At 33.4% G+C, this 25,850-nt stretch overlaps 3 protein-coding genes across 3 annotated transcripts; all 3 read right to left on the minus strand.

Annotated features, from left to right (window-relative positions):
- Positions 1–121: 121 nt before the first annotated feature.
- On the minus strand, positions 122–881 carry LOC125808455 (uncharacterized). The gene is made up of 2 exons (XM_049488156.1): positions 675–881; positions 122–565 (listed from the first exon to the last, which is right to left on the minus strand). Exons 1-2 carry the CDS (start codon positions 879–881, stop codon positions 122–124), a joined length of 651 nt encoding a protein of 216 aa, XP_049344113.1.
- A 124-nt stretch (positions 882–1,005) lies between these two features.
- LOC125808367 (uncharacterized) lies at positions 1,006–1,866 on the minus strand. The gene is made up of 3 exons (XM_049488077.1): positions 1,356–1,866; positions 1,103–1,171; positions 1,006–1,016 (listed from the first exon to the last, which is right to left on the minus strand). The coding sequence occupies exons 1-3, from the start codon at positions 1,864–1,866 to the stop codon at positions 1,006–1,008; spliced, it is 591 nt and encodes a 196-aa protein (XP_049344034.1).
- Positions 1,867–22,056: 20,190 nt separating this feature from the next.
- On the minus strand, positions 22,057–24,545 carry LOC125808436 (mannose-1-phosphate guanylyltransferase 1). The gene is made up of 5 exons (XM_049488138.1): positions 24,342–24,545; positions 23,837–23,965; positions 23,446–23,508; positions 23,109–23,348; positions 22,057–22,998 (listed from the first exon to the last, which is right to left on the minus strand). Exons 2-5 carry the CDS (start codon positions 23,945–23,947, stop codon positions 22,327–22,329), a joined length of 1,086 nt encoding a protein of 361 aa, XP_049344095.1. The 5' UTR covers positions 23,948–23,965; positions 24,342–24,545; the 3' UTR covers positions 22,057–22,326.
- Between the last annotated feature and the right edge of the window lie 1,305 nt (positions 24,546–25,850).

Consider the following 25,850-nt stretch of genomic DNA (forward strand, 5'->3'; position numbering starts at 1 on the left):
AAAAAAGATCACAATTAATAGGACATAACAATTTTATTCCATCATCAACATTCCAGTTCAGAATAACATTCAAGTATCTATAAAATCGAATTTTACACTCAAATATAATCGAAAGAGCTTATTAAACTTCTTGAGGTCTGTTTCTGCATGAACGCCTATTGTGACCTGCAACTCCACATGTGCTACACGTATGCTTCCCTTTGAGACCAAGCAATTCACGTTTTGTTTTTGAACGGGGTTTATTTTTTGGCCTTACCTGAGGTCTTTTGAATTTTGGAGGCCGGACTTCATCATACATTATGTATTCAGGTATCACCCATTCTGCTACATCAGACAATGGATAAATTGGTATCTCATAAATCTTCAAAACCGTCTTTGGTTTATACAAATCCGAGCAATATCCATCAGCCACTAGACTTTTCCGCTTTAGTACAGCCCAAGCATGTTCACATGGTATTTCTTCGTATTGAAACCTTCCACAACTGCATGTTTTATTCTTTAAACATACCACAAAACTCCTACCATCATCAGTCACATTGTATATATATTCAGTTGACGGCACAACCTGTTTCATACAAATAGATTTATTTATATGTATAAGTCTATGCAATTGTATATATATTCTATCTGTGTGCATAACTGATTAATTAACACTACATATACATAAAACATACCCTCATTCGTGTGCTCATTGCTTCATTTTCGATCAGTATCTTCTGAAATTTTCCAATCAACGGAGTAAATGTGCAGGCTGCCTCGTGTTTGTTGTCATGATTCCATCTCCCAAACATCAGTCTAACCTCTTCTAGAAAATTAAAAATTGGTAATTCACGTGCAGACACTAATGCAGCATTTATACTCTCTGCAATGTTAGACGTCATAGCCCATCCCCGATGAGTTTCTGCATGACACCTTGACCACTTATCATATCCAGCTAGCTCCAAATACTCTTTGACACCTACATCAACCTTTTCTACAGTATCCATCAACCTATCAAACTCAACTTTACTGCAAGTCTTTGCCATATTATAAAACACAGGACTTAGCTCCTTTGATGCCTTCCTAAATTTCTTCTCTACATTACACCACAAGTGCCACATACAAGCATAATGTGGCACGTTTTTATACACTTTTGTGACTGCCTTTATGATGCTCTCATTTCTATCGGAGACTACACACATATTACTCCTTTCCCCATAAGCCTCTCTTAGTTGTACAAAAAACCAAGACCAAGATGCGTCATTTTCTGAATCAATGATACCATAGGCCAGTGGGAAAATATGTCCTACATTTTTATTTACATACAAATTAACATAAAATCAAAAATATACATTCAAAAACACAATGAAACATACCTGCTCCATCCATTGTGCTTGCAGCCACAAATGTTCCATTATACGGTCCTCTTAAGTGACTTCCATCAACAACTATGACAGGCCTGCAATGATCAAAGCCTTGTATACAATTATTCAATGCAACAAAAAGATACAAGATTTCATTTTTGTCTGTTTTCTTTAGACGTATATGCGAGCCTGGATATGTAATATCCATCATATACAAGTATGCTGGAAGTTTGCTGTAAGATGCAGCTGTGGTGCCCCTCAATGAAATCAGAGCCTTTTCTTTAGCCCTCCAAGCCAATGAGTAATTTACATCAACTCCCAAATATATCTTTACATCACTCCTAATATCAGAAGGTGTATATTTTCTCTTGTGATCAACAAACTTAGGCTTAACGATCCCACCAATCAACTTGCTTGTTGCATGTTTTTGTGAATACACTTTATCCTTCAAAGGACAAGTATGATCTGTATTAAATGCTCGGATCCTAAACATTCCAGACTTGCTGATATTTGATGCTTTCATCAACCACTCACATTCATCAGAAATACATTCCAGCGTATAACTACATCAGCAAATACAGGACAACATATCAATATACAAATAACTAAAACACCATATACACTAATGTATTTGTTGTATAAACTAGTTACCTGATTGCATTTGACCTCACAGTTCTATATTGAAATCTATTTTCAATTGCATAATTTTGCATCACAGATTTCAAAGTGGCTTTGTTCTTATACACTTGGTCAATCTCCACGTACTTATTAACAAGGATCTGAAATGACTCCATCGCAGCTCCCTGACCCCAAGACACAAAGCGGCTCTACCAATTCACCAATTGACATATGCATAGTCTCAAAATCAGCAATACCATCATTACAAATTGATGTAACCATATCATTCTCTTGATTTGAACTTTCACACAGTTCAGTGATATTGCTACTATTATCCATTTTTCTTATACAAATTGGATACTTGTTGAAGTCATCTGCAGACTTTTTAAGCATGATATACACTCTAACACCCATGTCATTGTGAATCAACATTGGTGTTTTGCTTTCTTTAACCCTATACTCAAGTTTCAGCTTAATCAAATTTGTATCAACACCGAGTTGCATTGCAATAACATTATACAACTCCCTATATGATGAACTTTCTTTAAAAATCACCTCCTCAATTGTATAGTCAACGTAACAATTGTCATTGTCCCATCTACCGGAATGCATAACCAAAATAGCTAATGAAGCCATTTTTCAAAATTTCTGTATAAAAAAAAAGTTATATATACATATACATTTATACTATTAAGAATTTCAACAACAAACATAATGTATATTTATTCAAATTTTAGCAACTTCAGTTATTCACATATATACATATCCAATTACATACTCATATAAACGTTTATATACACATTCAGCATATACATTTATATATAAACAATTATATACACAAATTATAACTTTATACACAATTATATAATTTCATACAAGTGCAGTGTTATGATGAAGATAACTGTATAAAACATACACATAATAGTTTCATATATGTATTATACATATCTTACTGAATCATATCTGAAAACCTATACGTATAAACTCTAAGCAAATATACAAATTCGAACACAAATATTACTGTGAAATGAGCGAATCTCCGATCACAAATTCAAAATAATCAACAAGTTCATCCAGAAAATTTCCAGATCACAAATTATTGTAGATTGTTAAACTCTATTTCGAACAAAATATACACCTCTCAATATACATTCAACTTAAATTGATGATAGTTAAAAAGGAAATCTGATTTTGAATACATGTTGAACACCATCTTCGACCTAAAAGAGCAAAATCAGAGTATGTTTTCGTCATGAAATTACCTCATATTGCTATCTCTACAGTCCAATGATCTCGATTGTTTGTGTAGTACCGTCAATTGCTTGATCAATTTTCTGAATTGAGTTACAATGGAGTTCTTACTGTTGAAGACGACGAAGAAGGAAGGGAATTCGAATGGAACAGAACGTGCGTGACTTCAGTGATTTTTTTCCTTTTTTTTCTAACCGAAATTAACGCCCTTTTATTTTTTAAAACTATCAAAATGTATAAAAAAAATAAAAATTGACAAGCGAATATACAGAAAGAAAAGTCTATAGCAAACTATAATTTTGCTACGGACTGCAATTTTACCAAGTTTGCTATAGCATACAATTAGCAATTTTTTATTTGCTATATGTAAAATTTTCTCTATTTTAAATTTATTTTTTAGTACTATTTAAAAAGGAAATAATTAAAATTAATGAAAGAGGAGTGTATAAAAGTAGGTGGGCCATCTTTGTGATAGGCCAATGAAGAGTGTGCTTATTCACTCTTCTTATATAGTAATATATATATGTAAAGAAGTTATTTTCATATATTTGCTTTATGTATTTTTATCAATTGTAATTTACTATATCTTCTCCTTTCCTTCTCTCCCTCTATAGCAATTTTTTTTTTTGTATTTTGCTTTGTGTATTTGTATTAATTATATATTTTCTTTCTCCTTCTCCAACCGTCTCTCTTTTTTTAAAAAAACTTTTTTTTTGCACTTTATTTTATGTGTTAATGTCAACTCTGTGTTTGCTCTTTTTTTTTTTATCTCCCCATCTCTCTTCCTCTATAACTTTTTTCTTGTATTTTTTTTTGTGCATTTGTATCAATTGTATTTTTGTTTTCTTTGCTTTCCTTCTCTCAAAGCCTTTCTTTTTTAAAAAAAAACAAAAAAAAAACAATTTATATTTGCTTTGTGTATTTTTATCAATTGAATATTTACTCCAATTTTTCATCTCTCCCTCTATAGCTATTTTTCTTATATTTTGCTTTGTGTATTTGTATTGATTGTGTATTTGCAATCTCTCTCTTTCCTTCACCTTTTGTCCTACCTCTCTTTTCAACCTTTTATCATATATTTTGCTTGTGTGTTTGTATCAATAGTATATTTGCTTTCTTATTTTCCTCATCTCTCTATAGCTTTTTTCTTGTATTTTATTTTGTGTGTTTGTATTAATGGTATATTTTCTCTCTATGTAGACATTTTTCTTATATTTTGTTTGGTGTGTTTGTATCAATTGTATGTTCTCTCTTCCCCTTTTTCTATACAAGTGATACAAGAACAAATAAATATAAGTGATACAAGAACGAATGAATACAAGTAATTCAAGAATTTTGAATACAAGTAATTCAAGAATTTTGAATACAACTGATACAAGAGCTTCGAATACAAGTTATACAAGAACGAGAATACAAGTGATACAAGAGAGATGTAATATAAACGATATAAAAACGAATGAATGCAAATCTATATATTTATAAAGCTGGATATAAACAATCTGATGTGGCACCTCTCTATGAACTCCATTCCTATTTATTTTTTATCTCCTTTTTTGACATTTTATATTTGTTTTCTATTTTTAAATTTATACTTTAAAAAACTGAAAGTGTTTTAATGCATTACCAATTAATCACATCCCTTTTAAACATTCCTCAAATTAATATACATTTAAGTAAATGAAAGATAAAAAGACCAACAACTTTTCATTTTTCACAACGGTTTATATTTAGCCTATAAAATAGAAACATTTGATCATCCATAAACAACAACAATAGACTCCTTCGGCTCTTCTTCTTCACGTTAATCAATTTCTGAATATCACGTTGTATATAAAGAAAGGTTATGCAACAAGCGTACCTACTCAAAATAAAAGACTTTAGAAAGGATGTTGCACTATAATTTTTCCTACAAAGAGATAGATATTTGTTGGGGAAAAAATCATTTGGGTTGAGAAATTCCTTCGCCTCTTCTTCTTCATGTCAATCGATTTCTGGATATCACATTGTTTATCAAGAAAGGTCATGCAATAAGCGTACCTCCTTAAAATAAAAGACTTTTTGAAAGGATGTTGCACTATAATTTTCCCTATAAAGAGTTATTTGTTGGGAAAAAAATTCATTTGGTTGAGAAATTTATAAGAGTGTAGATTGTTCAAAGGGCAAGAAGAATATTTGGAGAAAGAATCAATCTATTTATGGAATTCATATCAAATTAAGAGGAGAGTAAGGAAGAATTATTTGGAGGAAAAAATAATATATTTATGAAATTCATATCAAATTAGGAGGAGGATAAGGAAAACAATATTTTCTCATTTGAAAAGAGCCAAAATTAATGCTGACATTATTTCTTTCTTCTTTGTTCTACTAATTTTTTTTAATTTTTTTAAAAAAGTATTTTCTATTTTATTTTTTCTTTTATGCATCTTTATTTAAAAGTAATATATAATAATTACACCATTATATATGATGTTAATTCATGAATATATATATATATAGATGTTTTTTTTCCTAATAGGTTATATTAGGTATATATAGGTGTTCTTTTCCTAATAACATATATTATGATTACTCGCATGAAATGAGTTAATTATGTAACATTAAATATCCAATATTTAGATTATTAGGATGTTGTATAAACGTATTGGGGAAAAGATATCATGCAAATATTAGTTACAAGAAAGAAACCTAAAATTTATATTATATAATACCATGATAAATGAACATGTGTATATATATTGAGATCCCCTTCGGTACAAATTTGTTCAGTAATGTTCAGGGACACAAATAATTTTTGTCAAGTTTTCAAATAATATTTAATAGTTAGGATCATTTCATTATATATGGCTACTAAAATAATTAAAAATCTTAAATGATTCAAATAAGTAAAAAAACATAGATAGAAAAACGTTTTCAAAAGTAAACTCAAATGTTAGAATTACATTTTATTTTTGTATTTATTAATTGATAGGATTTCACCTCAAAGGAATTTGTTTTTTTTTTTGTGTGTTAGATATAGTGGGTAAGTCCATTATAGTTAAGGTAGTCATATTTTAATTATTTTCATCATTACTGCTATTAAATCTCTTTTCCATTTCTCAATTATCTCATCATTAATACTTAAATCACTCATTTTTCTTTCTTTGTGTTTTTTTTTAAGAATTTATTTAACTTAAGGAATTAGGTATTATAACTTTATATGCGTTGTATTTTACTTTTTTTTTATTAGAATTTAATTATCATTTTAATTTTTTTAGATTATTTCTTTCAGCTAAAAATCTATATCTATATATAATACTAAAGTTAAATGATAAAAAAAGTAAGGTGACATGTCTTATTGGACAATATTACTATTTATCCCTTTTTCTCGGAATTTTGAATTTTTTGATTAAGAAAAACTTGTATTTTTTTTTTGTCTTTCCTTATTAATTATTGACATTTATTACATTTCTTCAAATCTATCCCTCTTCTTCTCTTTCTTTCATCTTCCTTAAACAAAAAATGAATATAATTTCCTCATTATTGTCATTTATTTTGTTTCCTTAAAATGCATCTCTTGTCATTTTTTCTCTAAAAAAAATTATCTTAATATATCCATTATTAAAATTATTTACATAATTATGAGTATTAAATAAGGAAGAAAATCACGTAATAATATAGAATGTTAATATCGATTGAATAATAATTTAACCATTTTCTCAATTTTTTATTTAGAATTCCTATAAAATTTCTTCACTTCAATTCTCCAATCATAAAAATAGTTATTATACAATTATGGTGTTAAATTGCATTTAAATTATTATTTTACATTTTGTCTTTTCACATTCAGTAGTTGATGATCAATTTCATCAAAACTCTCTCTCTCTCTCTCTCTCTCTCTCTCTTTCTTCCATCTTCTTTCAAGTAAAAAATGTAAGTTTCCTCATTTATTTCATTTCCTTAAATACCTCCTTGAATTTATTACTATCATTTTCTCCTCTCTTTTTTTCCCTCAGTGAATAAATTAAAATTGTGAATTTATATGGATACAAAATGAACAACTATCATAAGGTATCTTAAATTTTATAATTTAATAGTTGGGGTTATGAATATGAAAACTTAAAAATCATGGAGTTAATGATATTATTAAGAGAGGAAGTTTAGTATAATATAAGTTATGGAGGTGATACGTTAAAAATAAATAAAAGGAAAAAACACATATGAAGAAGATAAAAGAAATAACTTTATATTATATAAAGATATAGATTTCTTACATTGAATAAATAAAAATAAAACAAAAAAAATGAATTGATTTAAGAAAATGATACTATAAATAACATAAACAAAATAAAAGAAAATAAGTGATTTAAGGAAATGATATAAATAAAGCGTGAAAGAAGAGATTGAGAAATATATTATAAAAAGAGAAGAGTAACATTAATAATGAAACAAAATAAATATGGCCACTTCCAACATTCTGTAAATCTCCATTTTAGGAAAAGATATTAATAGCCTTAATGACGATAGAAATTAAAAATGGCACTTTAATGTTTTGTAGAATTTTGAAGTAAAATTTTATGCCTTTTAAAATTAAAAAAGTGCCAAAAAAATCACAAAAAAGATAAATAGGATTCAACCCCTTAGAGAGCGTCACGTCACCATTTTCATATTCAGCTTTATTATTACAAATAGATTATGACTATTTTTTTTTGTTAACATTATGACGGTTAAGTACATTCAAATTATTATTTTATATTTTATCATTTCAAATTCACTATCCTATGGTCAATTTACAGTTATATATATTATTTGTATTTGTCATTATCTAACAATAAATATAAATAATATGATACAATAAAATTTATAGAACAATTAAAACAAACATATATTTAATTAATAATATAATATAACAGATAATAACCATTCAAATAAGGTGTAATATTTGAGAAAATACAACCAACCAGCACATAAGTTCCAACAAATAAATACCAAAAAGAGACTTTAGAGAAGGAAAAAAGTGGGTTACATCTCATATCTTTCAATTATCATATATTTTCATTACTTATTTATTTTATGTTATTTCTATAATCTAAAGTAAAATTGATTGTTTTTATTTAACATGGAATATTTTTTCACATTCATTCTTTAAAAAATAGGATGTTGAAAGTACTATAGAAAATTGCTTTGTTTTGTTAAGTTGATTTCTTTTCTAAAAATTTGGTATGGTATTAATTATCAATCTTATATTATCTTTTTTTTTTTTTTTTTAATTTGATTTTTTCTTCATTTTTAAATTTTTTTATTGCAATTAAAAAAGTGGAAAGAAAAATGAAAATTTACATTTGTTTAATTTGTTAATCAGTAGTCACAGCTCACAATATAAAATACTTTATTTTACCTTTTCTATAATTAATATTCAATTTTAAGAAATAATAGTAACTTATTTTGATATTAATTCTAATCTTATAAATTAGCCTACTATGTGGTTATGTGTTTGTCAATATTTGACTTACCTTTTCATATTATACATTAATAAAATTAGCACACCCTTTCATATTCCATTTAATGGAGGATAACAAAATCCTTACATGCTCCATTGCATTCATCATTTTTTTAATTCAAATACTAAAATATAATGGACTTGCATTATGTTCATCAAGTACGGTCATGACTATCATTACTATCCATTACAAGATAAACTTAGACAGATTGGGCATGAATTTAATTTCTTTGGGTTAAGATAGTTAGAGGTCGGATATGAGTTAAGAATGAATGATGAATTATTTCTTTTTCAAAGTGGGTAATTTCATTTGATTTAGAGTTTCTATCCAATTGAAGAGTACGGATCAAAAGTTTTTAGATGATGGGTATAAATGACCAGATCGTATAATTGAGGATAGAGCCAACTATTAAACAAAAAATTAAGGATATTTTTTACCCTTCTTCCTACAATTAAATCAAGAGATAATGATAACGTCAGGCAATATAATATAGTGAACATATAATTAATCAGAAAGAAAGTTGATTCTAACACATATAGTTTAACACTCGCACGAAGCGCGGCTACGTTCCCTAGTGTGTATATATATATATATATATATATATATATATATATATATATATAGTGTAATGACCTAATCCGTTGTTATTCAAAAGTCACCTCGTGTGGAGTCCCAAAACTTTTTGAAATATACTACCAATTTAAAATTTGGGTGACACAAAAAAAAATCTTATATTTGAAATTTGACTCAAGCTGACGTCATCGCGCCATAGCGAAAATATTCCTACTATGGCGACATGTTAGCCACTACAGTGGGGCGGAAACTCAAAAACGCAAATTCTTTTGATTTTCCTCCTCTTCTTTGGTGGTAAAATAATCTAGGGTTACTCCAGAAATCCTCCAAAAGCTGCTCCAAGCTCGGGGATAAGGGAGAGGAGGGATTCTAGCATAAAGAGGGTTAAACCCATGAATTCGGGTTTATATCTGTTAGGATTCCCTCCAATTGGGTCAGAAGCTCATGTTTGTAGTTCTTCAACAATTACTTGGCATCCAGATAGGCTAGACTTTTAACTGAGTAGTTAGATCTACCTTCACTTATATCATATCTTGTAAATCGTTGGAGATTGCACGTATAGGCCTTAGGTCATGAAATTGGATGGTTGAATATGGGGTTAGTTATGATTTAGTCTGATAATGAGCTTGCTTAGTTAATGTTGACCTTGTGATAATTGTTAGGTGTTTTCTGGGGTGAAAGTGTTATGGGTAATCAAATTCCAAGCTGAAAAATGTCCATAAAAAGTAGTATGGGAGTAGGTAATGATTATTGTTTTCCAAATTATGTTATGTATGCATGTTAACTGTTTCTATAGTGAAATCAGTACAATGCATGTTGATGGAAACATAGGGATTGGATGCAGAGGCGGATCTAGGATTTGGAGGTCGTGGGTGTCGCATTGTTCAAGTACGATAAAAGGATCGGTTGCTTTAATTTTGGATTACAATTCGGGTTGTTAATCTTTTTCAATTTTTATAAACAAATCGATCAAATATGCATGTTAGTAATATTTTCTTTTAGATATTCTGAGATTAGAGATAACTAAACAATTCAATTTTTATTTCTTTTTTTGGAATTAGATGCCTTATTCGCTGAAACTTTGAGCAAAAAAAAATTCACATTAAAATTTGAGCTTGTATAAACCATCTAATAGTATTAACTTAATATATTCATATTCCATTGACTTTATGTGTTGTTGGAGATATATAGTAGGGAAAGAATAAAAATTGTAGTTTCAGGCTAGTCATCTTACTTAGCAATCGGTGAAGATCGAAAAAACCTTTAAATTAAAAAAAAAACTCTAATTATAATATTCATCATTTTAAAAATTTATACTTTTTAAAAACTACTATTTAAATATATTCTTAATAAAATTTATTTGACGTTCATAATTCAGTAGTCATTAATTGATAAAGAATATACATGTAACACTCATATCAAGAGATCAATAATTAGTGAAAGAGAAAGTAAAAATAAAATAAAAATTAATTGTGAAAAGGAGTCAATTTTGAATTAATAAAGAATAGTAAATAAATAAGAATGAATGGAAGAAAAAAAATATTAAAGCCCTTTACACATTAATGAAAAAGACAAAAAAGAAAAGAAAAAAAGCGTCACGAGCAAGCGAAAAAATAGGTGCTGGCAGCAAGGTTCAAACCCGTGTTAGTTGTGCGGCAGGCTGTCTCCTTTGACAATTAAGCTGTTCAACATCTCAATTAGTGGATGGCAAAGTTAATATATATTGAATTATTATACATATATGCATATATATACAAAGTTTTTCTCGAGATCACTAGGTGCCGTGGCACCCCCACTTGTCCACATAGATATGCACCCCTGATTGGATGTGAAGTGATGAATTAATGATAATCGCATGCAACAAAGGTATTTGTTTACTTGTATTTACAAGTGTTGTTGTATTTCATTGTGAGTGTGATTGTGTTTGTGTATCCCTCGGTTGGCTCGATATCACTCCTGGTACAAAATATACATTTGTTGACTCAAGTACCATACCTATTACATATTATCAGTTGGCTCATGTACCACGTTTTGTATGGAGTATCTTTCAATTGACTTAGGTATAACACCTGATATGTGATACTACTGGTTGGTTGGTTCGGGTACTATACCTAGTACATGTTACTATTGGTTAGCTCGGATATTACGCTTGGTATATATTACTATATGGTTGGCTCGGTATCATGCTTGATACATTTTTATTATTCTCTTGTATTTTGGTTTCATGAGTTAACCAAATTTACTTCCTTGTATTGTGGTTGTTACTTATTGGTCCATGAGTGATTGAGATTTGTGTTTAAATGTTGAGATGGTTTTTGCGTAGATCAAAATTACATGTTACACATTGTAGATGATATTTTATGGATCTTTGGTAGTTTAGATTGTTTGAAAAGTGTAATGTATCATGTATGACTTGTTGTAATGCTTATAATCATGTAGGACATGCTTCATGTAGATGTTAAGTCAAGATGTTGATGAAGAACTCTGCTCATTCACTAGCTTGCATGGTATTATAACTTTTAATGGTATGGGACATGTCTAATAAGGGGGATTCGAGTCAAGAGACTTTAGTAAGTGTCTTGCATGTGGTTTACTAAATTGGTCAAGAGCCAGGATGCTAGCACGTAAGCTTGAGAAAGAGTCGTAGACCGAAAACAAAGTGGTAGAAGTTCGGGTTCAGGAATGAGAAAAGTAGAGGAGCTCTAGGGTTAATAGAACAAGTGGTTCATAAAATCTCTATGTGATAGAGGGTTAGATTATGAGTTAATATGAGGGTGAAGTGGCATAGATGGTAGAGTTGACAACAAAAAGAGGTAGGGTGATTTAAGGATCAAGGTCATAATTACATCTCCAAGTTCCACGTTTCTTGATTATTTCCATGATGTTATGTGGTGGATTCAGGTCGATCAATGATGCCTAACAGTACGTGCTATTTGTATTGATACTACTTTTGTTATGCCACTTGGCATAATCTGGTTGCAGAATTAGTGATGTTTCACATGTGAAGACGAAGATGATCATCGACAACTTCTACCCTCTTCCTTTATTGTGTGAGTTTTGTCTTATTGTTTTGAATTCATGTAATCTCTTAGAAGCTATTTTATCTGTTTAGACTAGTTCCTTGGGGAGGGTTCTGTGTATTTCTTGACAAAAGTACTTTACTTTTACCAAATTGAGTATTTCTATATTTAAATAGGGTGTTACTTTATATTGGTTCACTTCTGCATTTGATATCCCAATATAGGGGTAAGAGTTCTCCTTGAAAACATCTTTGAACTTGACGTGAGTTATAAGTTTCATCCCCGAACTATTGACAGCCTTAAACATATCCCTTTATTTGACTAACTTAACTTAAATTCACCCTCGATCTGATACATGGCATAGCAAGTGGTCTCAAACTCTTAATAAAAAGTCGAAAAAAGTGTTGAAAACACCCCTAAATTTGGTGAGAATTTAGGGGTATATTTCACTTATATGGAAGGTCAACGGTGTATTTAAGTTCACTTAGTCAAGTAGATGAGTGTTTTTAAGTCTGCCAATAGTTCGAAGAAGAAACTAATAATTCATGCCAAGTTTAGGAGTGTTTTTAATACTTCTCTCAATTCCAAAGTTCAAGCCCATGAATAAAACGGTAATGATGGGGCAATGGCAGTGCTGCGAATCTTAATATAAATGGAATTGGAGCAAAAGAAAAAAAACAATGATGTAGGTAGAAGAATTGAAGTATCTGGAGGAAAAAAGAGGAAGAAAAAGGAAGTATGGTGGTGACGACGAACTGGTGTGGTGGAGGAAGTGATGGCAAATAGGAAGGAAGGAGAAATAATTATTTTTTTTCCACAAAACTACCTAGTTAAATACCTCTCACCTATTTGAGGTGAATTGGAAATAATGTACCATGTAGGCAAAAAAAAATGTTCAAATGATTCAAATTTGAGATAACTAATCTAAGTGAAATATGTTAGATAATTTTAAAGTTGTTGGAATGTGTGCGCCCACCAGTGATCTCGGGACCAGGTTCCTCGACAGAATAGCAGTGCAGAAGTAAAAGTGCGGAAAATAAATAGCACAAAGTAAAACAGGCACAAGAGTTTTACGTGGAAACCTCCTTACTCAAAGGAGTAAAACCACGACCCGTCACACATGATTTTCAAAATGTTTTCACTAATCTTCTCAAGCAAAAGCGAAACACAGTTTACAACCACAACCGTGAGATTAACACCCTAATCCCACACTAAGTAATACTCATATTACTTAACTGAGCCAAAGCAATAATCCTATTGCCCACTAAACCAACTAACTCTAGTTGATCTAGACTTTAAGAACTCCCAAGGCAAACTCTAGCCACCAACTCCGATCTCCAAGACAAGAGCTCAACAAGCAGCAACTCTGCTGCACCACACATCAACTACCTCTAGTTGACACTCCTAGGTAACTCTACCCAAGAGAACACAAAAAAAATGGTGTAAAAAGGCTTGACCAAAACTTAGAAGATTCGACTAATTAACTCTAGTTAATACGACTCAAACTAAATATTTAGACAAGCAAATGATCTACTATCCTTTAGAACTTAGGAGTAGATTTACAATGTAAGCACATAAGACACAAAGCTCAAGTCCCTTTGTTGAGTTGAGCAATGTTCTTCCTTGAAGATGACTTTCTCTTTGTAAGCTTAAGAATTTTTGTTTGCCAAATCTTGAGTTTATGTTTTGTGTAAGAGATTATATCAAAATGAACACAAACTCCTTGGGACCTGATGAGTCCACGATTTGGACTCTTTTAGGGATTTATTTTAATGGATTTAGTGTCCTCAAATGCATATTTTGTCTCAATAACTGATGTAAATACTTGAATTTCAAGTATTTGAACTTAGGGACAAAGCATGGACACTATGGAGGAAAAAGGAACAAGGCAGCCGAAAGAACGAAGAAAAGAAGGTCTGAGGATCGCCTAAACCATTGGGCGAGTCACCGAATGGCTTTAATCTCGCCCAAAGTTCCAGTATGCCAAGCCTTGAAGGACAAAATCAAATGGGTGATAGAAAAGAGCAGTCGATGACTCGCCGAATAGTTCCGTGATGTAGTGCCTTATAGCCCAAAGTTACAGTGCTTGAAGTTGCTGAAGGACAATGCAGAAAGGCGATGAACTGGACCAAAAGACGGATCTCCGAGTGGATCGGCGATCCCAACTAAGTGCGCCAAGTGATCCTTCGCAGCACAATTTTCGACAACTGTAAATACCTGTTTGAATTTTAGTTTAATAGAAAGTTTTAGAGGAAGTGAGATATCAAGTTTTATATTTTTCAGAACTCAGTTTTAGAACTTAGTTTTTTGAGACAATTTTCCTTAGCTTTTGAAGATTCGAAGACTTCCAATTCCAAGAAATTGAAAGTGGGTATTGAAAATTCTTCATCGTAGACTTGTTTCAAGTGAATATAACTCGGACCCAGTTGATTATCATGCAATTTGGTATTGATTTCTTCCCTCTTACTATGTCAAGCTAAAACCCCAATTCTTGGGGTGTGATTTTGTAAATATGGGTTGAATTTACTGTTGGGTATTGCTAATTGATTGTTTATTCACTGTTTAAAGGTGATTTCATTCAGTAGCTGTGTTTGAATTAAATGGGGTTGTAGTTGCAAATACAATTTTATCTTTGTCTTTTTTACTTGCTCGAGAGAGAAGATTTAAAACCAAAACTATTGAATCGATAGTCCGTGGTTATTGGGTTGTCGTGGGTTCAGCTCGAGAGAGTGAATCCTAAATCCTCTCCCACACATTCAGCTCGAGAGAGTGAATAGACTAAGGCGAAGGCTATGCTTCATTGCCGCTTATCTGTGTTCGAGAGAAACCAATTTGATTTGAGGTAAATCGTTCGAGAGAAAATTTACCCCCATGAAAGTCTAGCCTAGTTATCAGTTTGCAGCGAGTTACTATCAATAGTATTTACCCGGTTATGTATTTTAACCTATATTCATATCACATCTCAAGAATCTCGTCTCCATATTTGTATTTTCGTTTTAGTTGTCATTTTAGTTGATAATTGCTTACAAAACCCCTTTCGATATTTGACACTTGTGTCACCCCCTTTGATTTATCATGTTTTTACTCGTTAATGTTTATAGCTATAATTAACTTGAACATACTTTTGCTTTTATATTGATTCTCAATTACAAACCACTTCCTGTGGGAACAATCCCAACCCTTGGTTGGGTTATATTACTATTGAACGAACGTGGATGCTTAGTATTGGATGAAGCGCCTGGATACGTCAAGTGAAAATGGCGCTGCTGTCGGGGAGTGGTGCTAATTGAATTTTTTTAGTTAAGTCAGATTTTTTTCTTGTTAGTTATAATAATACTTACTTAATATTTAGCTTTGTGTTTTGCTTGTTTGAGCTTTGAAACAGAGGAGGTGAGTATGTCGAGCAGTACTCGCGAGCAAATGAAGTTTCCTCCATTAGAAGTAATGATGTTCAGGGATCGCATTCAAACCTTCAAATAATTGGAAGGTGAACGGATTCATGAGGCATAGGCAAGGTTTAAAGAACTTCTAGTTCAATGCCCATCTCATGAAATTCCCAATATAGTCCTCATGGATTGCTTTTATAGAAGTCTTGGTCTCGGAAACAAGGTATTGGCTGACCAACTCATTCCGAGTGGTATTACACAACAACCCTATGTGATAGCAACCCACCTGCTTGATAACATGGCTGAAACAAACCAAGAAGTAGAGAAAGACTTCATGTTGGCCGCACTGATGACTCAAATGGATGAGTTGGCCAAAAAAATAGCGGAGATTGAAGTCCAATGCAAAAGGAAGGACAAATACATCCCTCCTCATGAGAGAAAAAAGCCTAAGAACAATGAGGGTAAGCGTGTTGAAGAAATGCTCTCGATCATTCTCCACAAGGTGAATGAGCATGATAGGGTGCTGAAAGAGATGAAGGAGAACATCGAAGTGGTGAAACATATGATTGGTTTTCATTCCAGATCTATCCAGCTTCTCGAGAACCTTATAGGTCATGTGATGCCTCAGCTCTACCCGCAGCAAAACATGGGGTTGCCAGGTGATGCTATGGCTTGCCTCGAAAGTAGAGTTTAGGTGTTGACTTGGGTCGTGCCATGACATTTACTAAGACATTGTTTGGGAGGCAACCCAAAACCCTTTATTGCTTTATTTTTGTTTTAGAAATAATGGTGTGTTGATTTTGTAAGTTAAAGTGTGGAGAGTGTTTGAAAATTGCAGGTTGGCGAGCTAAAAAGTCCAGTCGGCGCATCGCTGAAAAGTTCGGTGAGCCCAACCTAATCCGTTGTTTGACTCAATACATCTTCAAAATGGAGTCTGTAAAACTCGGAGAGCCCAGGAAATCATTGGCGAATCACCGACCAGGTCGGCGATCCCGACCAGGTCGGCGATCCCGACGTAGATTGCTGTTTGGACCCCCACATTAACTGGAGGGCCTGTAAAACTCGGCGAGGTAAGTGAGCATTCGGCGCATCACCGAGTGGGTCGGCGAGCACGACTAACGTCGTCGAATGGGCGAGAACTGGACTGTTTTAAAGGCCAATGGTTTCAAAGTTCTAAAACCTTCACTTTCCCTCGCTTTCAAACTTCGCAAAATCGCACCTAGTTAGTATTTTCAATATTTTTTGCACTCCATTAGTATTTTGGTTGTTGATTTGTGCTCGGACTTTGGATTACATTGCCTCCTAGATTTTCAAAATACTTTAGTCTGCATAAAAGGTTGGTTTTCCAAACCCTGAGTTTATTTTATTGAATTTGTACTCATTTGCAATGATCTTATCTTAATGATGTGTGCTGGGCCTTTTTGATAGAATTAGTATGTTTGAATTCCTGATTTAATTTGATAATCTTGCCCGCAATGTTTTTGAATGTCGAAATCCCGTAGTCTTGTGCTTAAAATGAAGAAAAATTCGTGGATTTATGCTTGGGTGTCATGTGGTGTACTTTAATTTCACTAGAGCATCCGTTGATTTTGTTTTCGGGGGTTGCAGGGTTGAATTCGAGAAGTTGGGTTAAAAGTAGGCACGTTGGGTCGTTTGGCAAGCTGGGTCGAGCTCGCCGAACCACTTGGCGGTTCGCCTAGTGTCCCCATCTCGCCTTTAATTTGTTGCTAAATGTGTTGTTGGAGTCTGTAACTTTCCATGAGAAAGTCGTCGAAGGAACTCATCGACTCGCCGAAAGACTTCTTGATCACCCTATGTATGCACTTTTGAACCCTTATTTCACTGTAACTTTCGGCGGGCTAACCCAGTTCTCAAAACAATTCGGCGAGCCGCCAACTTTTTCGGTGAGCCTATCTGCGCCTAATTTTCTGTGCGTTTGTTTGGATATGTCCTAACTTCTCCTCGAGATTTTACAGACATGACTAGATCAAAAGCAACTGAAAGAATAATACCAGCCCAAGAGAAGACTAAGAGGATTATGATAAATGAGAATGCAGTTATATATCCAGAGTCAAAGATACGAACTTCCCACACCGAATGGGAAAGACAATGGCAAGAGGTCCACCTTGGACAGGAAAACCACTATCAAAGATCCTAATGTTCCTTCATGGGCCCGAGGATTATGTGCAGTTGTGCATGTCTTTTTGAAAGACTCGCACGTGACATCCCCTAGTGGATCTAGCACTGCCGTTCCTCCTGAGGTGACCCCGAGCACTAATGCTCAGACTCAGAGTGATACATCAGGCACTGATGCCCAAACAGATGGAGCGATTGTGTAGACATGACCCTCTCTTTACCTCCATCTCTGTCTTACTTTATTTCGACTTGTGGATATTTTTATTTGCTTTTGAGGACAAATATTTTTATTTGTGGTGGGGTGAGGCCCATCTTTTGTGACCTTTTGTGACTCCGTTTTGTTTATATATTTTAGGTTGAAATCTAAATTCGTGTTATACACTGCTTTTTGTGGAAGGTTTGAACTTGTGGCTCCTTGCTTTTAATTGTAAATGATTTGTTACCCTTCTGAAAATTTGTTGCCACCACTTGTATGTGTTGAATGTGGTTGTTCTCTTGCAAATTTGAGTATCGATTTTGATAAATACCGATGACTTGAATAGTGCTCATAATCGAACATAAATGAATGCGCGGCTACGAAGAGGCCAATTGAAGTTGCATAGACAATATGTGAACTCTTTGCATCTCGTTGTGACTAGCCAATTATCGAATCGAGTTTTCTTGTGATAAACATTGCACACTAGCGAAAGTGTGGAGTCTTGTTTGACTTGGGTGTCAATGCCTTATGTGATGAGCTTACCGTGAACCATGTGTGATGACACCTAGAATTTGTCCCGTTGGTTCGGTTGACTAAGTGATGCAAATTTCTTGAGATGATCTTAGGCAACTTTAAAGAGTGTGAACCAATTTGACATTATACCTCTTTTGTGGCTTACCTTGTGAGTGTGTAAACCTCTTTTGAGCACCCTTTGAGCCTTAACCTTTTCTTGAATAAACTTGATAACATTGCCACCCTTTTATTGATCCATTACCCATAATCATCATGACGTGTGGTTTGTTTGAATAGTCAACTTATGCCAAAAGTCTTAGTTGGGGGTGTGGCGAAAAGAAAAGGCAAATCAAGTAATTGCAAAGGAGTCCGTCATGCCCATGTTTTGAGAAAAATAGAACCCCTCCATATAAAAAAAAAGGGAGAAAAAGAAGAAAAAATTGAAGAAGAAAAAGAAAGAAAAAAGAGTCGTGAAATAAAGTTGTGGAAATACAAAGAAAATAGGGTTCCCAATGACTCATGGAAGATGAATAAGAGGTGACTTTTGAGCTTGAATGAAAATGATAAAGAGAAGGAAATAAGGTGTTGTTCATATCACACTTCATGAGGATTTTCAGCCTATAAACCTAAATGATCATACCATTACACTCAGCCCTATTACAAGCCTTGTAAAGACCTTTTTGATCTTGAATGAGCTGAGGCAAAAGTCGATAGGAAAATAAGGGTAAACCTATGGGTGAAATCATGCATTGTGTTTATCTTCGTGAGTTTGAGTGTTGATCTTGATTTCAGAACTTTAAATTGTTGAACTATTGTGTGTGAATATGGAATCATTCTTTGTTTGAGGGCATTGATTTCCTTTGTTGAGCTTGAACTTGCATTTGAAGCAAGTATAGTGAGCCCGAGACTCTTTGATAATGGTGAGTCTCAACTTGAAACTTTGAGTGCACAATTAATCCTTGTATGAGTGAGTTGAGACTTGTTGTGTGCATTCACGATTGAATCTTTTGTAGCACTATTCGAGACATCCTTTTTGAAATGCTGAACTTGAGTTTTACTTGAGGACAAACAAAAGTTTAAGTTGGGGGTGTTGATGAGTCCACAATTTGGACTCTTTTAGGGATTTATTTTAATGGATTTAGTGTCCTCAAATGCATATTTTGTCTCAATAACTAATGTAAATACTTGAATTTCAAGTATTTGAACTTAGGGACAAAACATGGACACTATGGAGGAAAAAGGAACAAGGCAGCCGAAATAACGAAGAAAAGAAGGCCTGAGGATCGCCTAAACTATTGGGCGAGTCGCCGAATGACCTTAATCTCGCCCAAAGTTCCAGTGTGCCAAGCCCTGAAGGACAAAATCAAATAGGCGATAGAAATGAGTAGTCGACGATTCGCCAAACAGTTCCGCGATGTAGTGCCTTATCGCCCAAAGTTACAGTGCTTGAAGTTGCTGAAGGACAATGCATAAAGGAGATGAACTGGACCAAAGGGCGGATCGCCGATCCAACTGTGCCGAGTGATCCTTCGCAGCACAAGTTTTGACAACTATAAATACCTGTTTGAATTTTTAGTTTTATAGAAAGTTTTAGAGGAAGTGAGATATCAAGTTTTATATTTTTCATAACTCAGTTTTAGAACTTAGTTTTTGGAGACTATTTTTCTTAGCTTTTGAAGATTTGAAGACTTCCAATTCCAAGAAATTGGAAGTGGATGTTGAAAATTCTTCATCGTAGACTTGTTTCAAGTGAATACAAATCGGACCTAATTGATTATCATGCAATTTGGTATCAATTTCTTCCCTTTTACTATGTCTAGCTAAACCCCAATTCTTGGGGTGTGATTTTGTGAATATGAGTTGAATTTACTGCTGGGTATTGCTAATTGAATGTTTATTCGCTGTTTAGAGGTGATTTTGTTCAGTAGTTGTGTTTGAATTAAATGAGGTTGTAGTTGCAAATATAATTTTATCTTTATCTTTTTGACTTGCTCGAGAAAGAAGTTTTAAAACCAAAACTACTGAATCGATAGTCTGTGGTTATTGGGTTGTCGTGGGTTCAACTCGAGAGAGTGAATCCTAAACCCTCTCCCACACATTCAGCTCGAGAGAGTGAATGGACTAAGGCGAAGGAAGAAGGTTGTGCTTCATTGCCGCTTATTTGTGTTCGAGATAAACCGATTTGATTCGGTATAAATTGTTCGAGAGAAAATTTACCCCACTAAAGTCTAGCCTAGTTACCAATTTGCAGCGAGTTACTATCAGTAGTATTTACCCAATTGTGTATTTTAGCCCATATTCCTATCACATCCCAAGAATCCCGTCTCCATATTTGCATTTTCGCTTTAGTTGTCATTTTAGTTGATAATTGCTTACAAAACCCCCTTCGGTATTTGATAGTTGTGTCACCCCTTTGATTTATCATGTTTTTACTCGTTAATGTCTATAGCTATAATTAACTTGAACATATTTTTGCTTTTCTATTAATTCTCAATTACAAACCACTCCAGGTTGGGTTATATTACTATTGAACAATCGTGGACGCTTAGTATTGGGTGAAGCGTCCGGATACGTCAAGTCAGGACCCCCCATTGGTTGAGAGCCTGCCTCTTTGGAAAGACGTGCACCTACCATATTAGAGGTGGCAGCTTTTTTGACAGCTGTCTTGTCGTCCTTTCACATACACAGTCTTGCAGGGATCAGGTCCCTTGCAAACTTTTCTTGGTGAGTTCTTGAGAAGACTTGTTGGCTCTCCCTCCTTTTGAATGAATGAATTAATTTGTTGTTTGTCATGTTGACTAAGTCAACCATAAAGAGTTATTGACCGTTGGACAAATAACCTCGTTCATTCTGATTGGTGTTGTACGCTGACGCCTCACCAACCTCTGACAGGACAGCTTTGCAATTATACACCATTATAAATCTAGACGAGAGAACTCTGCCAGGGACCGGATCCCTACATTTGTGAGACAGAAACAGACAGTCTCATCCGCTCTTCCTGTTGGTGCTTAACACTGCACTTTTCACCTACCACCTGACATGACAGCTTTACAGTTGTACCCCATTTGAATCTGGACAAGAACACTCTGCCAGAGACCAGGTCCCTGCATTAGTGAGGATCATCAAAACACCTAGAATATAACAAGTTGTCGTCAATGACTTAAGGCTGTTAGGAATAAATCTGATGGGCACGAGATGCTATTTTTTTTATTTTTTTTGCCAATTGGTGGAGCAGCAAGATGGAGCTGTCAATAGGGCCCTCCTCCTTTCATTTTTATCTTACCTACACCTTATCTTGTCGTAATTCACCAACATCACAAGATCACCGACACATGCTACATTAGATACAATACATTAGATACAAACCTGACTATTTACATCATGGACATAATTATCTGCTAATCATTGTGAGAATAATAAAGTCAGTCTAATTTGCTTCAAATTAAGAAGTTGCTATTGTTGTAGAACTATTTGCTATTTGCCTTGGAAACCTAGAAACAGTGAAGAATAAAAGAACTGGTAAATAATATTACCATTACATGATTAGTCCAAACAAATAAGGGGAATTTTTATTTATCTATACATAACAAAAATTACACATTTCCCAGTCTTACAATATCTCATACCTTTCACAACATAACAACAATTCAGTAAGAAAAAGTTTACATCACTCAAATTCTCAGGACCAACTTTTCACACTTGAAGAAGAGGAGAACTGGAAACCAGCCAAAACAGGAATAGGTAAGGAAAAAGACATCATAAAGAACTGAATACATAAACTTATATTTTTCCTAGTTGCTAACAAACAAATCCTCACATCACGATTTCAGGTTTCAATATACTGGATTTGATCTCCTTGTGGGGTAAAACTACACCTCCATTGCTGTAAATTTCATCACAAACATGGACATCTTCCCCGAGAATGGTCATGTTCTCAACACGAGCCCATTGTCCAACAGTAGAGTGCCAGCCAATGATGCTACCTGAGATGCATGCATGTTTCTTGATGCGGACTCCTCGCATCACAGTGCAACGGGAGAGTCTAACTCCAGACTCAATCACACAACCAGAACCAATTGCAACATCTGGTCCTATCAAACAACCCTCTCCAATCTTGGCAGATTCATCCACTATGACATTTCCGACAATGTGTGGTCCTGAAGCCAATTTAGGTGAAGAGTGTTTCTTTAAAGAGTCCAGATAGAGTCTGAGGCCAGTAATGTAATCTCTTGGTTGGCCAACGTCCATCCAAAATCCAGGTAGCACCATTGCATACAGTTTCTTCTCTGCTGCAATTTTTGGAAAAACCTCTTTCTCAATTGATGTTGGCCGTAATTGAATTCTGTCTAGGACAGAAGGGTTCAGCAGGTAAAATCCAGCATTGATCTTGTTGCCAACAAATAACTTTGGCTTCTCCACAAATCTCTCTACTTGCCCAGTGGATTCTTCCATGACAACAACACCATATTTAGAAGGCTCATCCACCTACATTAACCAGTGAATATTTACCTTAAGTATTCAGCATTGCCTCAGAGATGTTGAAATATCCAAAAAGAAGTTCAATTCCAACAGAATAATAACTACGAAAAATTTACCTTGGTCACCATCAAAGAAGCCTCACCACCGTGGGATTTGTGGAATTGAATCATCTCCTTAAATGGATATTCACTGATAACATCACTGTTAAGAACAAAAAATGGTTCACCAGAGTCATCTATCAGCTTATCTCTAGCCAAAGCAAGGGGACCAGCAGTGCCAAGTGGTTCAGTTTCTTGAGAACAGGTGATCTTGATTCCAAGGCTTGCCTCAAATTCTTTCAAGAAGTTCAGCATCACCTGTATCAAAAGACGCTTGTATTGTGTTAATTTACAAGTAACTAGCTGCACTAGAATCTCCAATAATTGCAAATTCTGTGATGGGTAAGAAATTGACCTCAGGTTGGTAGTTAATAGCCAGTACAACTTCGGTTACTCCAACAGCCTTGAGAGCCTCAATCTGAAGACAAAGCTTTTATTTTAGAAAGAAAAAGAGTACAAATAAATAAATAACACGTCGATACGCTTTGCTTGTTTATTTGGATTGATGATAGGGCAGAGGTTGGGGGAGCCTCTTTACAGGAAATTCAGAACATAACACACATATGAGGATTCTCTAGCAATGACAGGATATATAGAATGAGATGTTTAACACTGCAATTTGAAACTGTTGATGATATCTACAACACCAAATTCTCTTATCTGATAACAAGCTAAGTGCAAACAAAAATAACGAGTTGGAAAAAATCACAATCCAAAGCATGATGAATATTGTGTAAAGTAGGTACCTGATGCAAAATCATTGGTTTGTTAGCAAATTCGACAAGTGGCTTTGGGACGCTGAGGGTGAGTGGCCTGAGCCGAGTACCGAACCCTCCAACAAGGATAAGTGCCTTCATCTTGAGATATCAAAATTCCTGCTTATAATCAATCATAATTAAGATATTAGAGAAGAAAGATGGGACATTCTGCTCTCAATCCATCAGACCAAAGTTTTCTACACTCGAAGAAATTCATATCCTATTGTTCTAGAGACCGGAAAATTGCTTATTCCCCTGAAAGCTGCATAGGCTGATCCATCTACACAACTATATCAGCAACTTCACTTTGAGAAAAAAAACAGCCTCACGCATCAGATCCAAGGGAGTACGTTACAGAATTAGTAAACTTCCATACAATCATTTGTTAATTAATAGGAAAAGCTATCACCGAACCAAAAGATGAGGCAAATTGCAAGCACATTATCAAATTATCCAGAAAAATCGAAATCGAGAAGAAAAGAGAGAAATTCACCTTTAAGAATTGTAGATCGAGAAAATCCAAAGACTGAATTGAAGAATGAGTGGACTCAAGTCAGAGAGAGAGACCCAACCGAACAAACAAGAAAGAATAAGAGGGGAGGGGGAGTGAGTGTGTTTAGGGAGTTTGTTAGAAGATCAATCGGTGTTAGAAAAGCCACTTGTAATAGATGGAGATATATATACACATAAACACCTCTCCCCTGTAAATCTATATGTAACTAACAAGTAACCATAGACTCTTTTTGTTTTTTAGCACTAAGAAATCTGTTGGCGTCCAATTCAGTTTATAACATTAATTACTCTTCTCTCCGTCTTTGACTTATTTTAACTTGACACAAAATTTAAGAAAATAATAAGGGACTCTAAATTGAACATACAAAGTTATTCTTCGATCTTATCCTCTTAGACATGTAAAAAGTTGAAATTAAAAAATAGATAAAAAACTAAATTAAAACAAAACTAGGTCAAATAAGTTAATTTTTCCATTTACTTAAAAATGTGTGTTAATATCTGAGTTGGCAATATAGAGAATGCTGATTGGCTCTTGCTTCTAATTACAGCAGGGTAATCATGAGGTTGACGTGTACTTTACCTTGGTGGTCAAACATCTAAGGTATTATAAAATCCATAGGATTTATTTTATTTTTAATATATAAAGTCCAGTCATACTTTTTTTAAATAATCTTTATAAGGATATTTTTAAGTCTCCCTATTTTCATTTTATAAATAATAGTTCTGCCGACAGTATTTATAAATATTTAACTTCAGTATTTTAAATATTGGTGAAGTATATATTAAAAAAATTACTTAAGAAGTTTATAAGCTAAATAATAATATTCACTTACCAATCACTAATTTTTTTCCTACAGAAAAACAGAATTTCAATTTTCAAATTTAACTTTAACTATGTTTTTTCTTATCATAAATCAAATATTGTGTCTAAGCACTTACTAATTAATGTTTCATTTTTCTTAATCATATAGTACCCCTGTTGGTGTATGTTGATCTCAGAATACTTTACCTTTTTAATTTAGACCATCTCTAGGGGGCGGGGGGCATATTGAAATCTGGTAAGTGTTTTTGAATGTCACAATTAGATAACAATGTGTCTACTTGTTAATTTTGACTTAACAACGTAATGTGATTATTAATTATTTATAGTGAAAAGTAATTATGTAAAAAACTCTAGTATTATTGGAAAACATTCAATGTTTTTGCACAATATTTATTGTAGAAATGTAATTATGTAAGTAACATGGAATGATTATAAATGAATGCAATCAAAATACTACTCATAGTTTCATAGCTAGACAATTTTCATTTGTTTTATTTTAATTAATAAAAAACAGCTCATGTGGTCATATTCATTTAAAAGGGAAAAAAAAAATTAGTTTCATGAATATTTTTAACTTTATAATTGTTTAGTGTAAAATGAAAAAGAATCATAAATTTTTTCTTTAATGTAAAGCTTCTAAAATGGCAAATACTAGTTATGTTCATT

The sequence above is a fragment of the Solanum verrucosum genome, unplaced genomic scaffold, assembly GCF_900185275.1.
Source record: "Solanum verrucosum unplaced genomic scaffold, falcon-dt-bn FXZP01000112.1, whole genome shotgun sequence".
Classification (NCBI taxonomy): Eukaryota; Viridiplantae; Streptophyta; class Magnoliopsida; order Solanales; family Solanaceae; genus Solanum; species Solanum verrucosum.

Coding starts and splice junctions, on each gene's coding strand:
- LOC125808367 (XM_049488077.1), bottom strand. CDS start 1,866: ATGAAAGCATCAAATATCAGCAAGTCTGGAATGTTTAGGATCCGAGCA. Junction 1,172..1,355: donor AAGCACAATGGATGGAGCAG/GTATGTTTCATT, acceptor ATATGTGTGTAG/TCTCCGATAGAAATGAGAGC.
- LOC125808436 (XM_049488138.1), bottom strand. CDS start 23,947: ATGAAGGCACTTATCCTTGTTGGAGGGTTCGGTACTCGGCTCAGGCCA. Junction 23,349..23,445: donor CTATTAACTACCAACCTGAG/GTCAATTTCTTA, acceptor CTTTTGATACAG/GTGATGCTGAACTTCTTGAA. Junction 22,999..23,108: donor CTTCTTTGATGGTGACCAAG/GTAAATTTTTCG, acceptor TGGTTAATGTAG/GTGGATGAGCCTTCTAAATA.
- LOC125808455 (XM_049488156.1), bottom strand. CDS start 881: ATGACGTCTAACATTGCAGAGAGTATAAATGCTGCATTAGTGTCTGCA. Junction 566..674: donor CAATGAGCACACGAATGAGG/GTATGTTTTATG, acceptor TGTATGAAACAG/GTTGTGCCGTCAACTGAATA.